Source organism: Aptenodytes patagonicus, chromosome 4, assembly GCF_965638725.1.
Source record: "Aptenodytes patagonicus chromosome 4, bAptPat1.pri.cur, whole genome shotgun sequence".
In the NCBI taxonomy this organism is placed as follows: Eukaryota; Metazoa; Chordata; class Aves; order Sphenisciformes; family Spheniscidae; genus Aptenodytes; species Aptenodytes patagonicus.
Window position 1 is genome coordinate 52,304,079 of NC_134952.1, and position 19,639 is coordinate 52,323,717.

Consider the following 19,639-nt stretch of genomic DNA (forward strand, 5'->3'; position numbering starts at 1 on the left):
CAAGCAACAATACCCTCGCTCCTACAAACACTGTTGAAATATGAGTATCAATGGGGCATACGTTACCATTTCCTAATTTGCACTGACAACTTTCTGTTGGGCCAAACATGCAGACTGTCATTACTACTCACAGTTGCCTACTATGAGTTACCTACTAGCATAGTGGGTATAGGTGTCTAATTAACAGTGGCTTGCTTTGTGGAGATACCAATTTTCCACAGGTCTCCATGACCTGACCTCAACAGGAGATAAGAGCACCCTACGCTTCTCACAAATGAGGCCATATTTACCTAAATACACAGTTGCAGATTCAAGTGCCTACTTTTTAAAACATTGCCTAGCGAAACTGGCAATTTGTGGTTCTCCAAGGAGTAATTTGAAATTTGATGCGGAAATCTTAAGTTTTCCACTTGCAATACTGCCACCTGCCACAGAGTGGTTTTGATGGCATTTGAATCCCTAAAGGTGTGGCAGTTTCTTTAGCTGGTTAAAGAAGCGAAGCAGATAGCCTGGGATGTAGCGCTGCTGGTTGGAAAGCTCACGTCCTCAGGAAATCAACTGATGTATGAACAAGAAGCCAGACTTATTCTTTATATATGCAGGCATTATCTCACTGAAACTGCTATGTTATATGGTATAAAATCTGTGTCAGATGGAAAAAATGTACACTGGTGATTATTGGTTTGATAGGATGCTAGCTTGTTTTCTGCACTGGTCCTTTTTCTGCTGGGTCAGTCCCCTGGGGGCGGGGGATCTCTAGGTTTTTTCCCTGCTGCCTCAAGACTACATGCATGAAGTAGGAAAGGGAGACCTCAGTTTTCCTGCCTACAAAAAGAGCTTGCCAATTGCGGTATGCAGCTGAATGAACCCAGCCACCATAGGGAAACACCCTGCCCCTGGCAGTTTGGGTTCGGGACTAATCTTCGGCAGCTGCTGGCACGCAGGAACCTGAACCATACGACAAGGAATCCAGCAAAACTCATTAATAAAATACCCTGCGCAACTGCCCAAAGCACTGGGCAGTTAGTTGAAGTAGCCTGAACTCTAGCAGCCAACCACAAGACACAAGAAGTACAGAAGCACAGCGGAGGAAACAACTATTTTTGGGAAGAGGGCTCCAGCTTGGGGTGAGCAGCCAGAATGTCCCTGGTAGCAGAGGCACTGTGCAACCACGTTATCTCGGGATCTGTTCCGCTCCTCTCCCCTCGCCATAGAAAAGAGTACGCCGAGGTGGGGTCCTCGTGCCCACTAGTAGTAGACAGGCAGATGGAAATACCATACCTGTAACACCCCTGGATCAAAATACTTCACTGCCATTGTCTGTTATCTTATACTCTTTTGTACCATGAGATAAAACTTTATTTCCTTTTGGGGAGGAAAATGGTTCAGGTTACTCTGATGCTGATGCTCTTGGCTTTGTGTGTGGCGTGCAGGCGTGCTGACAGGGTGGTGGTGACAATTTGCTACAGCAGTGACACTGCAGGGTTAAAATGCTGCCCTTTCCACCTCCGAGCAGGACATGGCTCCTGGGGAGCTAAGCTGGATGAATAACGTGCTGCTGTGTGGCAATGAGCGGCTGAAATGCTGAGTGAATTCATGTGAAAGGGTAGAGTAGCGGCTGCCTCGGAAAAGCCTGTGCTCATAAACAGCTGTGAAAAGTCAACGGCACTTACACAGAAGGAAGCAGATGGGTCTCTTCTCCGGCAGGGACAGCGCGTGGTGGCTTCCACCACACCGAGCTTTGCAAGGTGTCAGGTCTCAGGCCTGAATTCAGAAGGCCCTTCATAGCTGCTCTCTCTTACAGACATTCACAGATTTAGCCAGAATGGCCAGCAACACTTAAAAGTCCTTTCTTTTCCCATGTCAGCCTACAAACAGAGACTCGGAATAATTAAGACAGTGTTCATTTTATTGTACTCAGCATGGAAACCAGGAGATGTAAAACAGCAAAACATTAAATTCCTAAGGGACTCCATCGGGTGGGTAACATTGCTTTAGTATCACTGTAAGACTTCTTCACATGCAAACTTCTGTTGGTATGTCTCGAATGAATGCCACGGTACAGCTGGAAGCCTCATACTAGTTTTACTTCATAGAGTACATCACGTTCAGTCAGTGTAACTATAAAAATAATGAAGCCACAATAATATTAGTTGTCATTAGAAGCCCTCAAGTTGTTTTTCTGCTGCTGCTGACTGATTCACTGCCATCATTTTTGTGGTGCTTGCAACAGCCAGGAATTCAAAGTTCACCTACCCTCTTTCCCTTTAACTCTAGGTAGAAACTCCCAACGCTTTTCAGTGTGCTACTGAGACCTTAACTTCAGACTTAAGATGTGATTTTACATACCACGAACGCATGGATCTTTCTCTTCCATTTTACTGAAATTCCTCAGGGCAGTGTCTAAACTTGCGTTTGACATACTTGAAACTATTGATTATGAACTGGGCTAAGGGAAGTGTTGTCAGGAGGACTCTCCAGCCTGTTGTAGCAGAGCTGCTGAGAAGTATCTGAGACTCGTATTCTGCAGCAGACAACTGCTGGAGACTTTGCTGGCAGAATTGTCATTTATTTCTACTCCAGAGAGTGTCAGTCTAAGCAGAAAGCTAACAAAAACTTAAGGTCTAGTATTTCAAACAGGACTCGGTTGATGTGATTCTCTTCCTAATGAGCTCAAATGCTTGCCATCACCCATAGTCTGTGTGCAGAAACCAGTTTGTACATACAAGTGTGGATTTCCACAAAGCTCAGGAGCCAGTGTGTGTCTCTGTACACCCCAGCCACTGCACTTTCTGTTGACGGTCTAGACACGGAGGTTGGCCAACTGGTGTTTTTTTAGATACGGCTGTGGGAATTTTTTTAGAGACCAGATGAGGAGAAAATCCTTGTTTCTGTATTGCAGAGTGATCTAAACTTGTCTCAAAGTTGTGCAAAATGCTAAGCCTCCAGCATTCAATCAGAAGGTTAAAGGGGAAAAAATCATCTTAGAGTATGAGTAGTGCATGAGACCTGCACACATGTACACCCCTTTTAAACACGGACATAAGCTTACCTACAGCAAACGTTCTCCTAGAGGAAAAAATATTTCCTCTCTGTGTGATTGGGCTCAGTAATAACATCATTTTCTTCTTTAAAGAAGCCTGAATGATGAAAGATATGTTTCACATTGCAAAATCTTCCTTGCCAGGATTTGATGCAAAATCCACATTATAAACTCTGGGAAGGAAGAGCTGCTCAGAAAAGCACAAAGCAGAAAAAAACAATAAATCTCAGAGTTCCAGAAAAAGCGATGATATTAATTTCAGTTTGGCTCAATTCAGCTGTAATACTTCATTCTTTCTTTTAAACAACTACACTGACTCAAGTGGGATAATTTAGCCCCCTAAGAGAACGTTGCAGCCATTTTAATGTACGGGACCTGACCTTCAGGCCCATGGACCACCGCAGCATCCAGTGACTCCGGAGATTTTTGGTAGTGTGCAGCATTTGGATAAGGATCTATGTGCATACCTTTGGGATGACGCAGAATGCTGACCACTCACACACAGGCATCACAGAGTCACCACAAAATAAACTGGCAGAGGTTGAGACATTACAAAAATGGGGGAGGGGGGAAAGGTGGGGAGAGTTTCCTTCAGACCGTAGCCCTTAACTTTCAAAGACCATGGAGCCTGGCGATCAGTTGTCTCTCATTCAGAGCAGCCATTTCCATAAGCTGGGTGTGAAAGGCTTACTCTGCCTTGGTAACTTTCTGCATTCATTTTTAAAAGGTGTAGAGGGATAGACATGGAAGAAGACAATGGAGCTAATAAGCTAATAAAATTTGTACTCCCATGCAAACTTTGCAGATACTGAGCTAAGTAATAAAACACTGGTTTTATGGTAGAGTCCATCAAATTTCCAAACTGAAAACCAGTGGCAGGCAGCTTGAATTTTCCATCAACTTCAACACTGATTTTCATTTGGATTTCCACTTCTAACTTTAGCACTTCAAAAGTGTCATGAAATTCAAGATAAAAGCTAGTGTTATCTTTAGAGCATATATTCACCTTTTCTGAATCCCTTGAATATACTTCTCCAAACGGTGCATTTTACAGGCTTTTATGTGGTAGTAGTGGTAATAAACAGAGGTTGATTGCCTACTGGTTTTGTTGAATCGTATTTGGATATATCTATACATACTAGCAAAATATACAGCCTTTGGAAATGTTCATTTTCCTAAAAGCCATGGGACACCAACAATATGAAAAATGTGTGAGCTCAGAATGAACAAATGGGCAAAACTTAAGCAAAACATTGGCTTTACAGATATAGGAATGGGAATTCCTTATGAAGCACCTACATCAACTTTGTTTTCTTTTGCTCCCTCCCCATGTTTCTCAGCAATTCCTTTGTGTATGTTCAAAGGGAGGTTTTCTTCCTCTGAAATGGAGAGGACAGATATTCTCCTCCTTGTCCCTGCAGCTCTTTCCCCACTCTTTTTTCCAAACAAAGTCAGCAGAAATGAGGCAGGACTTCAGCACTTGTGCCCAAAGCAACACAAAGCTGGCAGACACCAACCAGGCACACACAGACAGTGGTGGATGTCACAGCCTCACACGAAATCCAGGACTATATTGCAAATTGCCTTCAGTGAGGTTCTCCTTCAACTCAGGCTTTGTACTGGCAACATCGAAACATGCTTATTCTCATTCTTCCTAGTGAAAAGCTCCAGAAGTGAAAATAGAAGTAACTTCCATTCTCATTCACTGCTTTTATTAACGGTTCTGGCCACGTCAACCTTCCCAGAAGATGCAACCAACGGGGAAGAGTTTCCTGACAATTAGCTTGTTTCCCAAAATTTCTCATCTTGCAACAAACTGAATTTAAGAGTTACTTCAACTGGTGGGCTGCAACACAGTTCTTTTTCCTTCCCTGCCCCCCACTGCCCCTACAGATTTACTCTTGGGAATGGCAAAGTACTTTCTGTTTTGAAGCCTCTTTTTATTGGCCCAAATGGATTTCCTTGGCTGTTAACCGTTCAACCAATGCAACGTGATTCTGAGTCACTGGGCAGAGAAAAAGAGCAGGGTGGTGGCACATGGATCACCTCCCCTTACCCTCTGCCACACCACTACTCCAAGCACACTTTCATTTTTGACGCTGACATGACACCAAGAACAGTCTTTCGTGGCTGCTACAAGACCACTCACATGCATAATACTTGCTAATTGCTACCCAAAACATGGTTCTGTTTTGCTGCTGGTGAAAGATGCATCATCCCTACGAGGATTCACATCATCATCTAGACATTGTACACAGGAGAAAGCATAAGTTCCCGGTGTTAAACTATCAGGTTGCCTACAGTCTGCCCCAGCAAGGCAAAGTGAAAACGAAAAATATTTTCCATGAGATGCACTGGTGATTATCGACTCATTTTTGTGTGTTGGTTTTTGGCATGTTATTGCTTGGCTTCAAATGCACGCCTGCAGGACTTCTGTGCCCAGCAGGCAGCGTCACTGACATTTTGCAGTTTGTCTTTACACTTGTATTTTCCCAGAACACAAAGCCACAGTGCTCTGCTGACCACTACAGTTTTTCCATGCAGTTGTTCAGATGCACCTACTTAGTAACCCGCCTGTCGGCGTTTTGTGGTAAGTATGTACGTATTGGTGAAATTTTCCTGGAAGAAAGTTTGGTCGGGCTGCGAGGTGTGGGTGGACCGGCTGGTGAAGACTCACTGCTGGAAGCAGCTGCAGGGAACCAGGAGAGATGTCCCATTCCTCACAAAGAAGAGTTAATTCCAGTGCTGGCCCAGCACACTGCCAAGCCCAGTCTGGTCTCAATAAAGCAACTCATACCCACATGCTAGAAATATTTTGGAGAGCTTAAGCTAAAGGATAAAGTTCATGGAAATCGGTGAATGCGCGATAGCCATTTATTCTCCTCTGGAAAAAAATATGACAATCCATTTGTATATTCAGACTGAGCATATTTGTAAAGGGACAGTTCAGAGTAAGCTGGCTCACAACGCTACAGCGAGGGGGACAGTGGAGAGAGGGACGCGAGTTGAGCCAAGGGACACTGTTTCGCAGGAAGACAGGCTGGGCAGCAGCTAGCGAGGGAGCGGGCAGAAGGGAGGCGAAAGGAGCAGCACAAAGCTTTGGACCTGGACAGGACACAGCAAACACCGCGGACAACTCGGGGAACCTCTTCAGGGCTGACATGGACACAACGTGGGAAGAGACACCGAACTTGTCAACTAACCTGACCTAATGATACTGCCAATATTAATCCCACACAAAATTTCACATGAAACTCACATCTCGGACACTGCTAGGAAGGGGATGGAAACAGTAGTACTAACAGAAAAAAGGTAGGAGACTTTCCTCCTGGTAGGCAGAGGTGGGAAGACACTCTCTAATGTGGTATTTCAGAATCAGCAATTCAGCATCAAGTGGGAGAGGGCTTGAAATAATGCACAGAAATGGAACAAGGATGTGCCATAAAGCCCCCAAATATATACCAGAGGAAAACTAGTAGTCAATTCAGTACTATGCCTAGGGGCAACACCTTTCATTGAACTGGGTTAAAATATTGTATCTTACAGTATTTTACCTTTCTGCTGGGGAAAAATTGCCCCAAAACAGCTGCTTTGAAGGCTTGGCAGTTGATATACTCAAAAAGTCTGGCCTCCTAAATAAAAGGGGACCACCTCAGGTCTGCTTCGCAAAAACAAAAAAAGAAAGAAAACGATATTAGTATTCATTTACACTGTGTAAACCTGTAAGATCTACTGAGTAAGTCCAGTGTGTGGTACTAGAGACAGAAATAAATTATCATAATGACTCATGAAAAATCGTTAATGAAATAAAAATAACCCCTATTTAACTCTAGTACTCTGCAGGATTACAATATCCAAATCCTCAGTCCTTTGCAGGATTGAAAACTAAATTTTCTACAAACTGCGGGAGTTCCCAAGCCTCCCATCATGAACTCTAGTGGACAGAATAAAAGGCTAGTGGGAAACACATTTCCCAGGTTGAAAAATATTATTAAGGTGAGAAATGTGACCAACATACAGCTGAGACATTATTGTATATCACACTTCCGGAGAAACAGTCACTAAGCTACGTTTTATTAGCAGTTTCTACAACTTTTCTAACATTAGAAATACAGCAAAGATTGTCTCAAGATTTCAGTAATTCTGTAAAGTAAATGTTTCAAGTTAACAATATAATGGTTTATAATATAGAGAGCATTAGGTAAAACAAAATACGCACAGGCTAAATAAATGGTATTCAGTTTATGAAAGGCAGCAAGAAAAGCACCAAAATACTGCAAAAAAAAGTAGATTTGGCTAAGGACTGAAAAGGAAAAACATCAGTGTAACACACTAGACATGTAGGCTCATGGACCCAGACGCACAGGATAGCCTGCTCCTACGGGAAAACGCTACTGTGCATCTCTGGAGAGAGAAGAAAAGATCCACATCACTTTAGAGTGATTTAGAGGAGAGGTGCTCAGCGCTGCGGGAGGCTGGGAGCAGGCGCTGCCCACCCCGGCTGAGGAGCCAGAACGGCTCGCTGCTTTTGAAAGACTTGGCTGGAGCGCCGCAGCACGAGCGAGGGCACCGTCCTGGCGGATGCGGGTACATCTACCGATGTGCTCTCTCGTACCTCGCCTGCTCTGTGTGCATCGCCTGCTTATACCTTAGGCACGGCTTGATGCAGGGGAGAAAAAGCCCGCAGAACATATCCCTCTCTCACCTCCCCTTCTAGCCATCAAAATCCCGTTGACTTGACTTCTCCCAAAGAAATAATTCTTCAGCCTTGACCCTCAGTCTGCCTGGTTCTCCATTTCAATGGGAGGGGAAGACCTGGCTCTCTGGGGCTCACATGAGAACGGTGCCCCACAGTATCAACAGAAGTGAGACTGCTCAGTGATCAATGTCTGTAGCCTTTTCACGGACTTACCTCAGCGTGGGTAATTTACACACCAGGAAAGTTGTCTTGCATTAGGTCTTTACAGCTGTTGGACCTTAGTTTCACCTCGCCCAGCTTCCCCCAGCCCACCCCTTTGTATAAGGCCTTGTGATGCACACAAGTAACTTCCCATAATAATTCTGACAATCTCTCTGCTTCTTGCTTTGTCAGAAGGTGCTGCTCTCCCTGCAGCAAGGTGGCAATTTAAATTTGTGCTTTTGCTAAGTGCCTAGCTTTTCATCTGACAGTAGTCGGGATGGGGGCATAATGTGGAAATACACCAGCTGTGGCAATAATAACGGCGTGATGGAGCGTGTGGCTACTCAGAAAACAAAGGGGAATAATTTTCCACTGTTGCTGCATCACAACCCCAATAACACAATTGAACAGCAGGACTCGAGACTTGAGGGGAGGGATTCTCTCTACCGCCGCAGACATCTACGCACCCCTGCAAACCACGTCAGTCTAACACAGAAGAGGGAGCGGGTCGGACGCAGCAATTAGGACGCCTAAAATTCTGCAGCATGGACTGGAACACATTGTGCTGCCTCCCTTTCAGTTTTTTATTTGAGGATGTATCCGAGGAAATGGATTTCCGGGTCTGACTGTTCTGGGCCCGTATCAGTTTCTCGTGTTCCCGTATTTGTCTCTGTAAGTGGTTCTGGATGGCAATTCCCAGGGATTCTGGATCGAGGGAAGCACCGTAAACCTCCCACGTCATGCCTTGCTCGTCCCAAACAACATCCCTGACGTGCTTGGACTGCTTCACCTGCACTTTCGCCTCCATGGCCGGGGTGGGCTGCTTTTTGTTTTTCCCTAAGTTTGGCAAGGCCTGAGCTGAAGCAGGAAGAGCTGCTGTGTGAAGCTCGTGTCTGGACTCCTTGGCCTGGAGGCCTTGCTGCTGGGGAGCTGCTGATGCCTCCAAGGGAGGGGTGAGACGTGCAGAACTCACACTCAACTCGGGCGTCAGTCCTGCCTGCAGGCCCTGGCCGCCAGCCGTCTGAGGCTGGCCAGCGTCTCCCCGGCCTCTGCTCTCCTCCTTTTCACCTGCATCCTCTGTGCATGCCTTTATGCGGACGGCAGCAGGTTGGCTGCTAACATTCATCCCTCCTTTAGGATCAAGCACCACCGAGTTTTCTTCCTTTGGTTTTACCACAGATTGATGAGGAATGGCCTCCCCTTGACTTGCACCCTTACATTGCACAGGCTTTTGCTCAGAGCTGCCCAGGACTTCCTTCTGCTTGACTTCACCGTCTGTGCTACAGAGTAAAGGTAACCGGCTGCCTCCTGCATCATGGACAAGATCTGGCACGTTGTTCTTGGTTCCTGGGACAGCGGCAGCAGAAGTGGTGGCTGGTTCACCAGCACCAGACCCAGACTGTGCTGGAGTTTGATTACTGGAGTCAACTGCAAGCTGCTCTACAGGGACGGGCTTTGGTGGGACTGGAGCATCCATTGGCAGCCGAGCAGCATCCTTGCCGTCAGGAGCTGCACCGATCATTTCAGCATTACCCACAGATGTCCCTTGGAAGGTAACGGCTGCAGGGGAGAAGGGGAGAGCAGGTTTTGCACTATCTGCTGAGGCTGGAGACACCACGTCAGATGGGACCCCAGGTAGTTTGACTGGCTGGGTTTGGGCTGAAGCAGTCACAGCCGTAACAGCAGTCGATTTTGACGTGATACCAGGAGAACATGGGGACTTTTGTTGTGAGGAGAAACTGCCAGTAAGTGCAGACTGGCTCAGCCCCATACCTCCTTGGTAAATGATGTGCAGTTCTTCCTTCTCCTCTGGAGGAGGATTCCCTTTTAAGAAGGCAGCAAGGATGCTGGGGCTGGTGGAGGCCGATTTGCTCTCCACAGTAGCCACGGCCTGAACCCCAGCATCTCGCCACGTCCTGCTTACTGCTTCCTGAGTTAAAGAGCTGCTCTCCGGCTGAACCGTCATTGTACCTGTTTCTCTGAATTTGGAGAGCTGGGTGGGATCTGGACTCCCCGGCTCGGCATCTGCCTTGCGTATGGGATGCGGACTCTCGTGGCTAGACTGGGCTGGTGCCTCGCTGCTCTGCACTGCTTCAGTTTTATCTGTGGGACGCAACTGCGTGGTGTCTGCAGCCCCGCTTTTTGCTTCCAAACCGGTCTGTGGGTCTCTTCCCAGGTCAGCTTTGGTGTGCCTTGCCGGCGAGGCTGACTGACACCCAGCAGAACCAGTTTTTTCTGCTCCCCTGTCTTTTTCCCCTCTTTGCAGAAGGTTTGCCTGAGAAGTACAACAGGACTCATTACCCCTAATAGGGTCGCCCGGGGGAGAATAATTTAACACCTCAAGCGCCGGCTGATCATCAGTGCCCTGAGGTTTCAAGGCAGAGTCATCCATTTGCGTCAGGGAGCTCGTTTTCGCCTGGCTGCCTTGCACAAACTGCCGGGAGCTCTGGGGGGCTGGCATCATCTCTGGCCTCCGCCCCGCCAAGGGGGTTTCTGCTGCAGCGGGGGCTGGCTCTGCCAGTCCCTGGCTGCCCACTGGCCGGGAGCAACCAGCAGGCTCTACGGCTGCAGGACACTCCTCCGCAGCTTTGCTGGTGGGCCCAGGAGGGAAGGCTTCCTGCTGGCTAGCATCGTCCTCGCGGCACTGCTCGCACCTCTGCGTGCTGGCACCCGCCGTGCATTTCAGGTTGAACAAGCAAACTCCAGCAGAGCCAGACGGCGTGCACGGGAAGCCATTGCTGGCCCTCTCTCCACTGGGTAGTTGGGGCTGGTGCTTAGCAGACTGCAGGTCTCCCAGGTGGTCCTCCTCCGCAGAAGCTGTGAGCAGGGAAAGCTTGGCAGATCTCAGAGGATCTGGTACAGTCCCCATGGACTGTCTCCGAGATGTGGTTTGCCCTCAGCTTCTCCTCGGAGTTTTCTCACCGGGCGGTGGGTACCAACAGGGCAGGCTGTCGGCCACAGGTTTTCTGTAAAGCTAATCTGTTAATGAAAGAAACATACTGTTAGCAGCAGTCAGATTTAAGAAGAAGGACCCAGAACAGATCAATTTTATGGCTTGGAGAGAAATACTTGCAGGCAAGGGGGAAAGTGAAGCACCTGGTTCTGCCTAAAAGTCACATAAAAGACACGGATTTCAAGGATCTCCCAATTCCAAGGTCCGGACGGAGAAGACAACACTGGGAACAAAGCAACAACAGCTGCCCTGTTGTTGATATATTCATGAAAACATAATGACATGCCAAGAGGGAGGAAAAGAAAAAGAAAAATGAAGAGAAAGCAGGGATGAATGGGAATGGGAGCAGACTTTGTGCGGAAGTTTGAGGTCACAAACTAAACTCACTGTGATAAAATCCTCTAGCAAGCCACCTGTGGAAGGAAAGGTGCTACCTTGCCTCTTGTGCCTACGTGAAGAACAGATCTGATTCCCCCAGGATCCACCCTGTGATCTGAGTGGATCCCACACCTTCGCTGAGCACCACCCCCTTCTTCTCACAGAGAGCCCTTCTCTAACTCCAATACCAACAAGGACATGCTCACAGGGGGCAACAGGTCAATTCAGACTAACATGGATGAACTCAAACCTCACTGGTAAAAGGAATAGGGAGGGATGACAACCTGCTGGGTGGTACAGATAAACACCAAGAGAAGCTACTGCACCGTACAGCACTGGGGCTGTGTACATACATGCTGCTTTCACATTTAGATCCTTTGAAATATTAAAAGGAAGCCAGCTCGATTAATAAACGGGGGCACAGATGATCTAGAAATCAATTTACAAGCAGGTGGTATGAAACTGGAAGGGGAACACTGCAGCACCGCAGAACAGGAGGGGCCCATGCCATACCCAGTGAAACACTGGGGAGGGATCTTAAGCAGGTGGAGCAGAGTTATCTAGGTTGAAATCCGGCCAGGACTGCAGAGAAACCATTGCTTCAAACAGGAGGCGATCTCCAAATGTGCTTGTTAGTTGTGCTTTTCAAAATGCCCAGCTTGGATCCTGCTAGAGGTCAAGGGCTGGATCCCCGTCAGTGTCAGCAGAGTGGTGGTGGCCAGTGATGAAATCCCACCCCAGTCTTCTTTTAAATTGCAGGCTACCTATGCTTGTTTAAAAGGCTTTCTTTCCCAGCTTATGCTGCCAGAAAAGCATGGGTATGAGGCTTGGGAGACACCCTGAACATTTAGTTTTATGTTAACCAAAGGGATGATGCTGGGAAACTAACTTTACCTCTGTGTGCCCATGTCTCTGCAGGCACACAGTGGGGTCTCCTTCGCTACATTACTTGGGAGATGCTGCTGGAAGGAGCTGTGCGATTGCTCAGCTGTTCCAGAGCCTCCCTACCCACTAGCAAAATCAGCAAAAGCCCTTTCCAGACAACATCCCTACTCTCCTTCTCTCTCTCAGCCTGAATGGCAGTGGTATAACTTCCTTAGTTTCTGTAAAATTAATCCTAAATTTCAGCACCTTAGGGTACTTAGAAAGAGCAATGGGAGAAAAATGCTCAGTGAAAGGAAAATTAAAACAAATACAGCCAGCCTATTTTTCTAAGAAAAGGAAAATGCGGCGACTTATTATTTATTCATTAAGCTTTATGTCTTCCAGATATTAATAATGTATTATTTTTATACTGTCTCTTTGGGCTTTGTCCAACCACAGATATACACAATCTGCTGGATTAAGCCAGCCCTGGGAAGCTGTGATCCTGCCCCTGAAGGATCCTGAGTTTCTTAGCTGCAATCTGTGATAGCAGCCCTGCATCACTACAAAATGGCTTTCCAGCAAGGCTAACGATTGCGAAGCTTTTTGAGAAGTACTGAGTTTATGTAAACTAGACTGCAGATCCGTGGAAGTTTGTGACCGCCTACAAGATGTCTCCACTTCATTTTGTGCTCACTTTAAAGCCAGCCAACGTAGTCCTGAAGGAAAGGAGAGCTATTCCAAGCTGAACGTCTAATGACCGTGAGGAGAGGAGCAGATGGCTTCGGGCATCTGTTTGTCTAAATTCTGTTACTCTCTTCTTTCCTTTTCCAAATATCAATGCAAACCAAACCAGGATATACAATTGGGCAGGTCACATTTCTTTTTTTTTTAGATCCAGAGTTTATTTAAGAACAACTAAACAAATAATGGAACAAAACCAACCCCCGTTTTTAGGATGAGACGTACTACTCGGCAAACAGTTTCAGAAGAAATAAAGACGGCAGAGCAAATCTGTTTGGCTCTTCACTATACAAAAACTGCCTTTAACTCATACCCACTCAACAGGGGAATGATTCCTAATTTTTCAATTAAGTGAATTAGCTCTGATCTGAACCCCCACATGAATTCCCCCCATCTGTTTAGTGGCTCTTCACCAGCATCACTAGAAACACGCATTTAAATGACTGCCACGTGTGCTAATTAAAAGCGATTCTGCTACCGAGCCCTCAACATATAATGTTGACAGAGGAAATTCTGCCCCAAAAAACCCACGTGGACCTACTCTCTGGTGTAGGACAACAGAGCATAACCCAGACATTTCGCATGACCCTTGAACACGGGCTGGGGGGGCTGGGTCATTCTACTGCCTGGGACAACTCTGAAAATGAGTTAGTTTATGAGAGTAAGGTTTTTATAAAGACTTTGTTGTCAAAGTCATGGGAGCTATTTTCTTGTTAGACTCTTCACGAAGCCATCCTAATGACAGGAGCCAAAGGCACTGTAGTAGTCTAAATAAATGCGATAATTTTTGACAATGCTCTTTCTTAAGAATTACTAAAAATAAGAATGAAATATAAGTCTTACGCAAGAGAAAAGCAAGCAAACCCAACTAATTACAGAATTGGAAAGGCATTTTTATTATTGGAGTCTTATTTATGATTATTGTCTCATTTTTATTATTGGAGTCCTATTATATAGGAGTGAAGAACAACGCTGGGGCCTGTGGGCAACACTATTCAACTGCCAAGGCAGTGAGGATTCAAACCAACAAGCAACACTGACTACAAAATACCTAGAAGAAACAGAAATACAAAACTCAGTGGTCGGCCAAAAAACATGTCAAAACAAATCAAGATTGCTGATGAATTTTTCAAGTGTTGTATGCCTGACCTGGAGCAATCATCCAAAATTTTCTTTTATCAGGACATGAAATCAGTGTCTCCACAAAGGTCAAAATCAATCTTTAGTAATAAGAACAGATTTTCTACACCAACACAATTCTCCTTCACCTTATTCTTTCAGACCAAATTAGTCTGTCTGACTGTGTCAATCTCATCTCAACATAGAATTTTTCTGGACCTTTTGCAACAAGAAGTTTCTAACTTTGACAATGTAAAGAAACTCCTATTTATTTCCAGTAACACCCATCCCCTAATAAAACAACACTACAAATTTCCCTCTTGCTGCTTATGAGAATGTCAACAAAACCAGAAAGTCTGCAGGTTTAATAAAACAAAACAAGAAATTTCCAGGAAATTCCAGCGTAAAGATTCTACCTCCCATTTCCTCTTGAAAAACCTGAAAATCTGCAAAGGCACAAATAAGACTGCCAGCATCTCCACCTACCCTCAATTTTAAAAAGAATTTAAAAACAAATAATGAAAAACAATTAAAAAGCAGCTCCCAAGCTAATCAAGCACCCCTCCCCAATTCTGGATTCTCATCAGCTTTCCATTCCTTGAGTCCTCCCTTCACCCTTGTCTCTACAAATGGAAGAACTGAATATTTGTTCTTAACAGTTCTAATCTCATCATACGATCTCTCAGATCATCATGAAAATCATCATACAAATGCATGGGTTAAGGACACAGATAAACATCTGCTGAAGCACGAATTCAGCCTCCCTTCTCGCTTCTTTATCTGAGGAAAAGACAATGGCATGCTCTAACTTGTATTAGACCACTGAATCTATAGAACACAAAGCACATTTCTTTAAATTTTAAGCATATGCATGCACTTGCATCCTTCTAATTCTGCACCCAGTGTTTTTTTTTTTTCCAGCTCATTAAGAAGTTGTTCTCTGTAAACGCCGTGACTTCGTCTTTTTAGTGTCAAAGAGTGCTTGTTATTCTGTTTGCTTGTGAAAAATTTGCTTCATGGGTTATTTTCTCCTAATTATCTGTGGGACTGAAGACTGGCACTACAAATGAAGGACAGCGCAAACCAAGGACATATTCATTAAAATACAAAAGAGGTTGCCCAAAGAGGTAAGATACATGATACACACAGCTTCCATCTTTCAGCATGCTATGGGATGCTGATAGGAGACAGACTCTTACACTACAATCATGGGGAAGCAAGAGGTGGCAGGGGATGCCCACAGATACCTTGCATACATGTGGCTCCCACAAGAGATGGGGTTGGCATTTCAAGGAGAAGGTGCAGGAAGTCCCATTTCCCCTCCTACACCTGGGGACAGCACATGTTATTGCAGGCCACACCTGCAAATGCCGCAGGAACCCGTGCCAGAGACAGACAGGGAGGTGGACAGCAGAAACAACAAGTTCACCACCATGGGGCTGCAGCACCCTCTGTGCAGACGTTATGCAAAGCGGGCAACTGTATGCGGTGGTTTGCTTTTGACTGGCCTCTGCTGATTCAGTTAGCAGAACTGCTGTAACACTTTAGCAGATACTGCAAAATACCTATTTACTCCATCACTATCCAGTGAACCGATATGACTATTCAGCCCAGACAGACAACAGCCTATTGCTAGACTGCTTTCAGTGCAATAAGGTATTTTCTGCCCTTTTTCCATACTCACCTTTTCCTATTGCTTCTTGGTGCTTTTCTGCTGCCTTAAACTACAACTCACCTTGACTCTGCTCATCAGCTGAGCCCATCATCATAGTATCTGAGCACTTTTGTTGCAGCATCTGGGCTCAGGGCTAGCTGTTATGGGCCTGCTCAATAGTATGACCATATGAAGGTCATACTAGCTCACAGCTGAAGCCTTGTTTGGCTCTATCACATCTGCCCTGAGGACAGAAACAGGGCAAGATGTCATAGATGGTATGTGTCTTATTTGTGCATTCACTATTATGTTCCCTTAAATGGCTGGCTGGGTTGGTCATACCCCTCTAGAAGGAAAAGGGAAGACAGCTCAGCTTGATGGGCCATGGAGCAAATGCTGGAGAGGAAGCTGAGAAGGAGCTGGGATGTGACAGGAGGAATTTCCGGGGGACCAGAGAGGACCAGGCAGTCTCATGCAGCTCAGGAGCCCCTGTGCTGGCTGCAACCCTGCCCAGGAGCAAGGGCCTGCCTACCAGGACTTGTTACCTTACCTGTTTATTTTTATTTTTCACTATATTAAAAATTACATTTCTCATTTGTGAGTTTTTAACTCTAGGTGCGTGTGGGTTTATTCGAAAAGCTTTTCAATTATTCTTGTTATTTTTTGGGGTAGGGACGTTTGCTGTAGAAAAACATCAGATCCACTTGAAGGCTCTGGCCAGCCTGAAGTCCTAGCACGCACACAGACATGGATCCTCTGCATGCCCTTCCCGCTCCTGACCATCAGGAGTTTAAGGATTTTCTAAATTGAAGGACCCACTTTAAATCACCTTTGGAAATGAATGCATGGCTATTTATGAAACCCCTTTGCATATTTGGCCTATATGAAATGCTGTGGCAACACACACGTGCATGCCCCGTGAGAAAAGGACCTTTATTTGTACAAGCCTGCTCACTGGAAGTCTGGGCCACTCATTTTAGTATTAAAGCAAACACCACCAAACAAAACCCCTCAGCCCCTCCTAAAACCCTTCCCAGCACCTGCACTAGAAGCAGTTTTTAACCACCCGTGACGCACGCTGCAATACTAAATCAGCTGAAACTACCAACTGAACCGCACAAACAGCCCCGAGGAAAACCCAGCTCCTGCCAGGGTTCTCGGGGCGCAGCCTGGCTCCTCACCGGACTTTCCTCCTGGATGCCGAGACACAGCCCGCAGCGCCTAGCAGGTCTGCTCCACAGGTGTCAAGACACGATGCTGAAAAATGGAAAAGGCGGAGGGAAAAATGGGAAATGAGTCCAAAAGGAAAAACAGAGGATATGTACTTAAGAAAAATGTCAGGCTCTGCTTGTCCTTGCTTCATAACGGTAATAAACCAAGGAAAATTGGGTGAAAAATCAAGGGCAAGATGCACTGCCGTTTTTTGCCAAAAAGAGATGGCTGCCAATCAGCCTGACAGCTACTGAAGATTTATCTAGCAATATTTTGTACAAGCTGAAGAAATATATTTTTCTGGTTGTTGACTCCTCTCATCTTGTATCTCTCTGCCAGGTATAGGCTTTAACTCTGCAAAGTGCAGAGCATGGGAGCTCCGCTTTAGAAGGACAAAGCTCAGCTTAACCTGCTGCCCGCAACCTGCAGGTGAGAAAACGGGTTAAGCCAGTCCTACCAAATGGCACAGTGGCCTAATCCAAAGCAAAGCAAACTGCTTTGCATCTTCCTTCATTTCACTAAGCTTTTGACCAAACCTGACGTACACCCTTCCAAGAGGCCACAGTAACCTTACTGCGAATGATGTAGTCGACTCAACTAGATGCAAGCAATTCTGATTAATTTTAAATACATTTTTAAATCTAATATTTACAATATTTTCTCACTGCAGCATGCAGATAGTATTGCCGGATTTTGTTTCCGCAGGTAGCTCTTGCACATTTTCTCTTTAAATCTATGCTCTCTGTGCTCCCTAGGCTCTTGCTGAATTCCTGGGAGTCCAGAAAGGGCAGTGTCCAGCAGACTGCAGAAGAGGCTGGCAGAGACAGGATGTCTCTTAAGTACTCTCGGGTACTTAGCAGTGAGCACAAGGGATCGTCTATCTATGATTCTGGTACTGCAGTGTTTATCCCAGTTTAGAAGCAAGCACCAGTCACTCCAGCCCCAGCATGACCTCAGGATTGCCAGAAAAATCAGTACCGGCGTCAGCAGCTTTAGGCTGGTATAAAAAGAGCATACCCAGGCAGGGCTGAACCAGATTTGGGGTACATCTCTGCTCCAACTTCAGGCCGAAGGGTGTGAACCAGTCAAAGTCCCATGGCTGCCTGAGTGCAGGACGGTGCTGACAAGCTCATCCGAGAGTCTGGGCTTCTGAGCTTGAGCAGAACCTCACCCCAACACTTCAAAATGGTCCATAGACACGTGTGTACCTCAGCAGTTGCCCAGGGACAGACATGTGGGAATATCTGCAGCCAGCTTTGAATAGGCAGGCCCATAACCACAGATGAATAAAAACTGTGTGGTGACCAAGCCTGATTCAGCTCTACTGTCCTGCTGGCAGCAGAATAATGAGTTACCCTTCAATTAGAAAGATGTCCATCTAAAAGGAAGTACAACCGCAGCTCTGCTCTAAGATGGGATGTTCTAGTCTGCGTCCCATCTGTTCCCTGCGGGCAGCGCCCACCTCGCCCCAGCCAGGAGACAAGCAGCAACCACCACGTCCAGCTCCAGCACCTGTTCACAGAGCCCTGATGGGAGCCTGTGCACTGTTAGCAGAGCCATGATGTAAATCTTCTGCGTGCATGTAAACTTCACTCCTGGCTGCATTTTGCTTTTAATCTCTGTCGGCAAGTCATTGCATCAGAAAAGATCACATTATCCTTTTCTGTGCCCTGATGCGTACAGCTACCGCAGTCACACCAGTGACTTTCACTCAGAGGTTCCCCAGCACCAAAGCTGGGCTGGCTCTGCTGAAGAGGTCGCCGTCCTCTGGCCACGGCCAAAGGCAGCAGGCTGGCATATGCTGTGGAAGTGCTGCAAAAGCAGCCTGTTTTCATGGGAGTAAGGACCAAGCGGTTATGGATTTATCAGTGTACCCCGGTTTTGCAAAACTCTTTCAGGTTTCCAGAAGGAAAATAGGGTTGCTTTGTGCTCCAACAATTTAAAACAGGGAAAAACAATATTTAAAAGTGGTAGAAAATATAGTCTCGAGAAGATTGCTAGAAATCAACATGTGGAAAGGAGATTGAAAATCCTGATTTAAATTAAGAATTGTGGCATCATCTGTTGCCCTTAAAGTTTTGAACCTGCAAAGCTCACCTCCTTCTCACAGATTAAAAGCCTTTCCCAGGGGAAGCTGAGATCCTCATGTAATCGCAGCCTCTAGAATCTCTCAAAAGAGCCCCACGCACAGTCAGAGGCGGGTGGCATGGGAAGGAACTGCAGGAGGGCTGGGTGGCAGCCTGAACATGCACCACCTCCACACCCTTCTCCCCACACCGTCCCCTCCTCTGCCCCGCGTCCTCGTCCTGCCCCTCTACTTTCCCACTCAGCTCATGCTCCGCTGTGCTCCCGAGCATCCTCCCTGCCAGCAGAGAGGGGTCTTGGGCAGCAGCACAGGGCTGCAAAGACAGGCTCGCTCTTTGCACGCCTTCTCCCAGGGTTACAGCACCTGGTAAAAAGGCTTTCTTTGGCGAGGTGTGTAAGTATGCGAAAGTCCCTGCTGAACACTGGGCTTACTGCAGAACACCGCCAAGAGCCCGTCAGTCTTCCTCCTCCAAGGTGACAGGGAAGGATAAATGGCTTTATGAAAACAGCCAAATCAAACAACAACTACACCAACCAGCAGCCAGCTGTAACAGTTGCATAAGCTACAGCGGCATTCCTGCCTCATATCCTTAGCCATCCTAGAGGGGATGTGACATTTGGATAAAACCCACAGGGATACATATTTTACTGCCTTTTTTTTTTTCTACTTGCATGTTATTATGTTTA

The 19,639-nt window shown here is 46.3% G+C and overlaps 1 protein-coding gene across 1 annotated transcript in view; it reads right to left on the minus strand.

Annotated features, from left to right (window-relative positions):
• Nucleotides 1-1,891: 1,891 nt before the first annotated feature.
• GPRIN3 (GPRIN family member 3) overlaps nt 1,892-19,639 on the minus strand; it is a 35,780-nt gene continuing 18,032 nt past the window's right edge. The window contains exon 2 of the mRNA XM_076336755.1: nt 1,892-10,922. Coding sequence (XP_076192870.1) covers nt 8,425-10,812 — 2,388 coding nt within the window. The 5' untranslated portion in view covers nt 10,813-10,922 and the 3' untranslated portion in view covers nt 1,892-8,424. The remainder of the gene's footprint in view (nt 10,923-19,639) is intronic.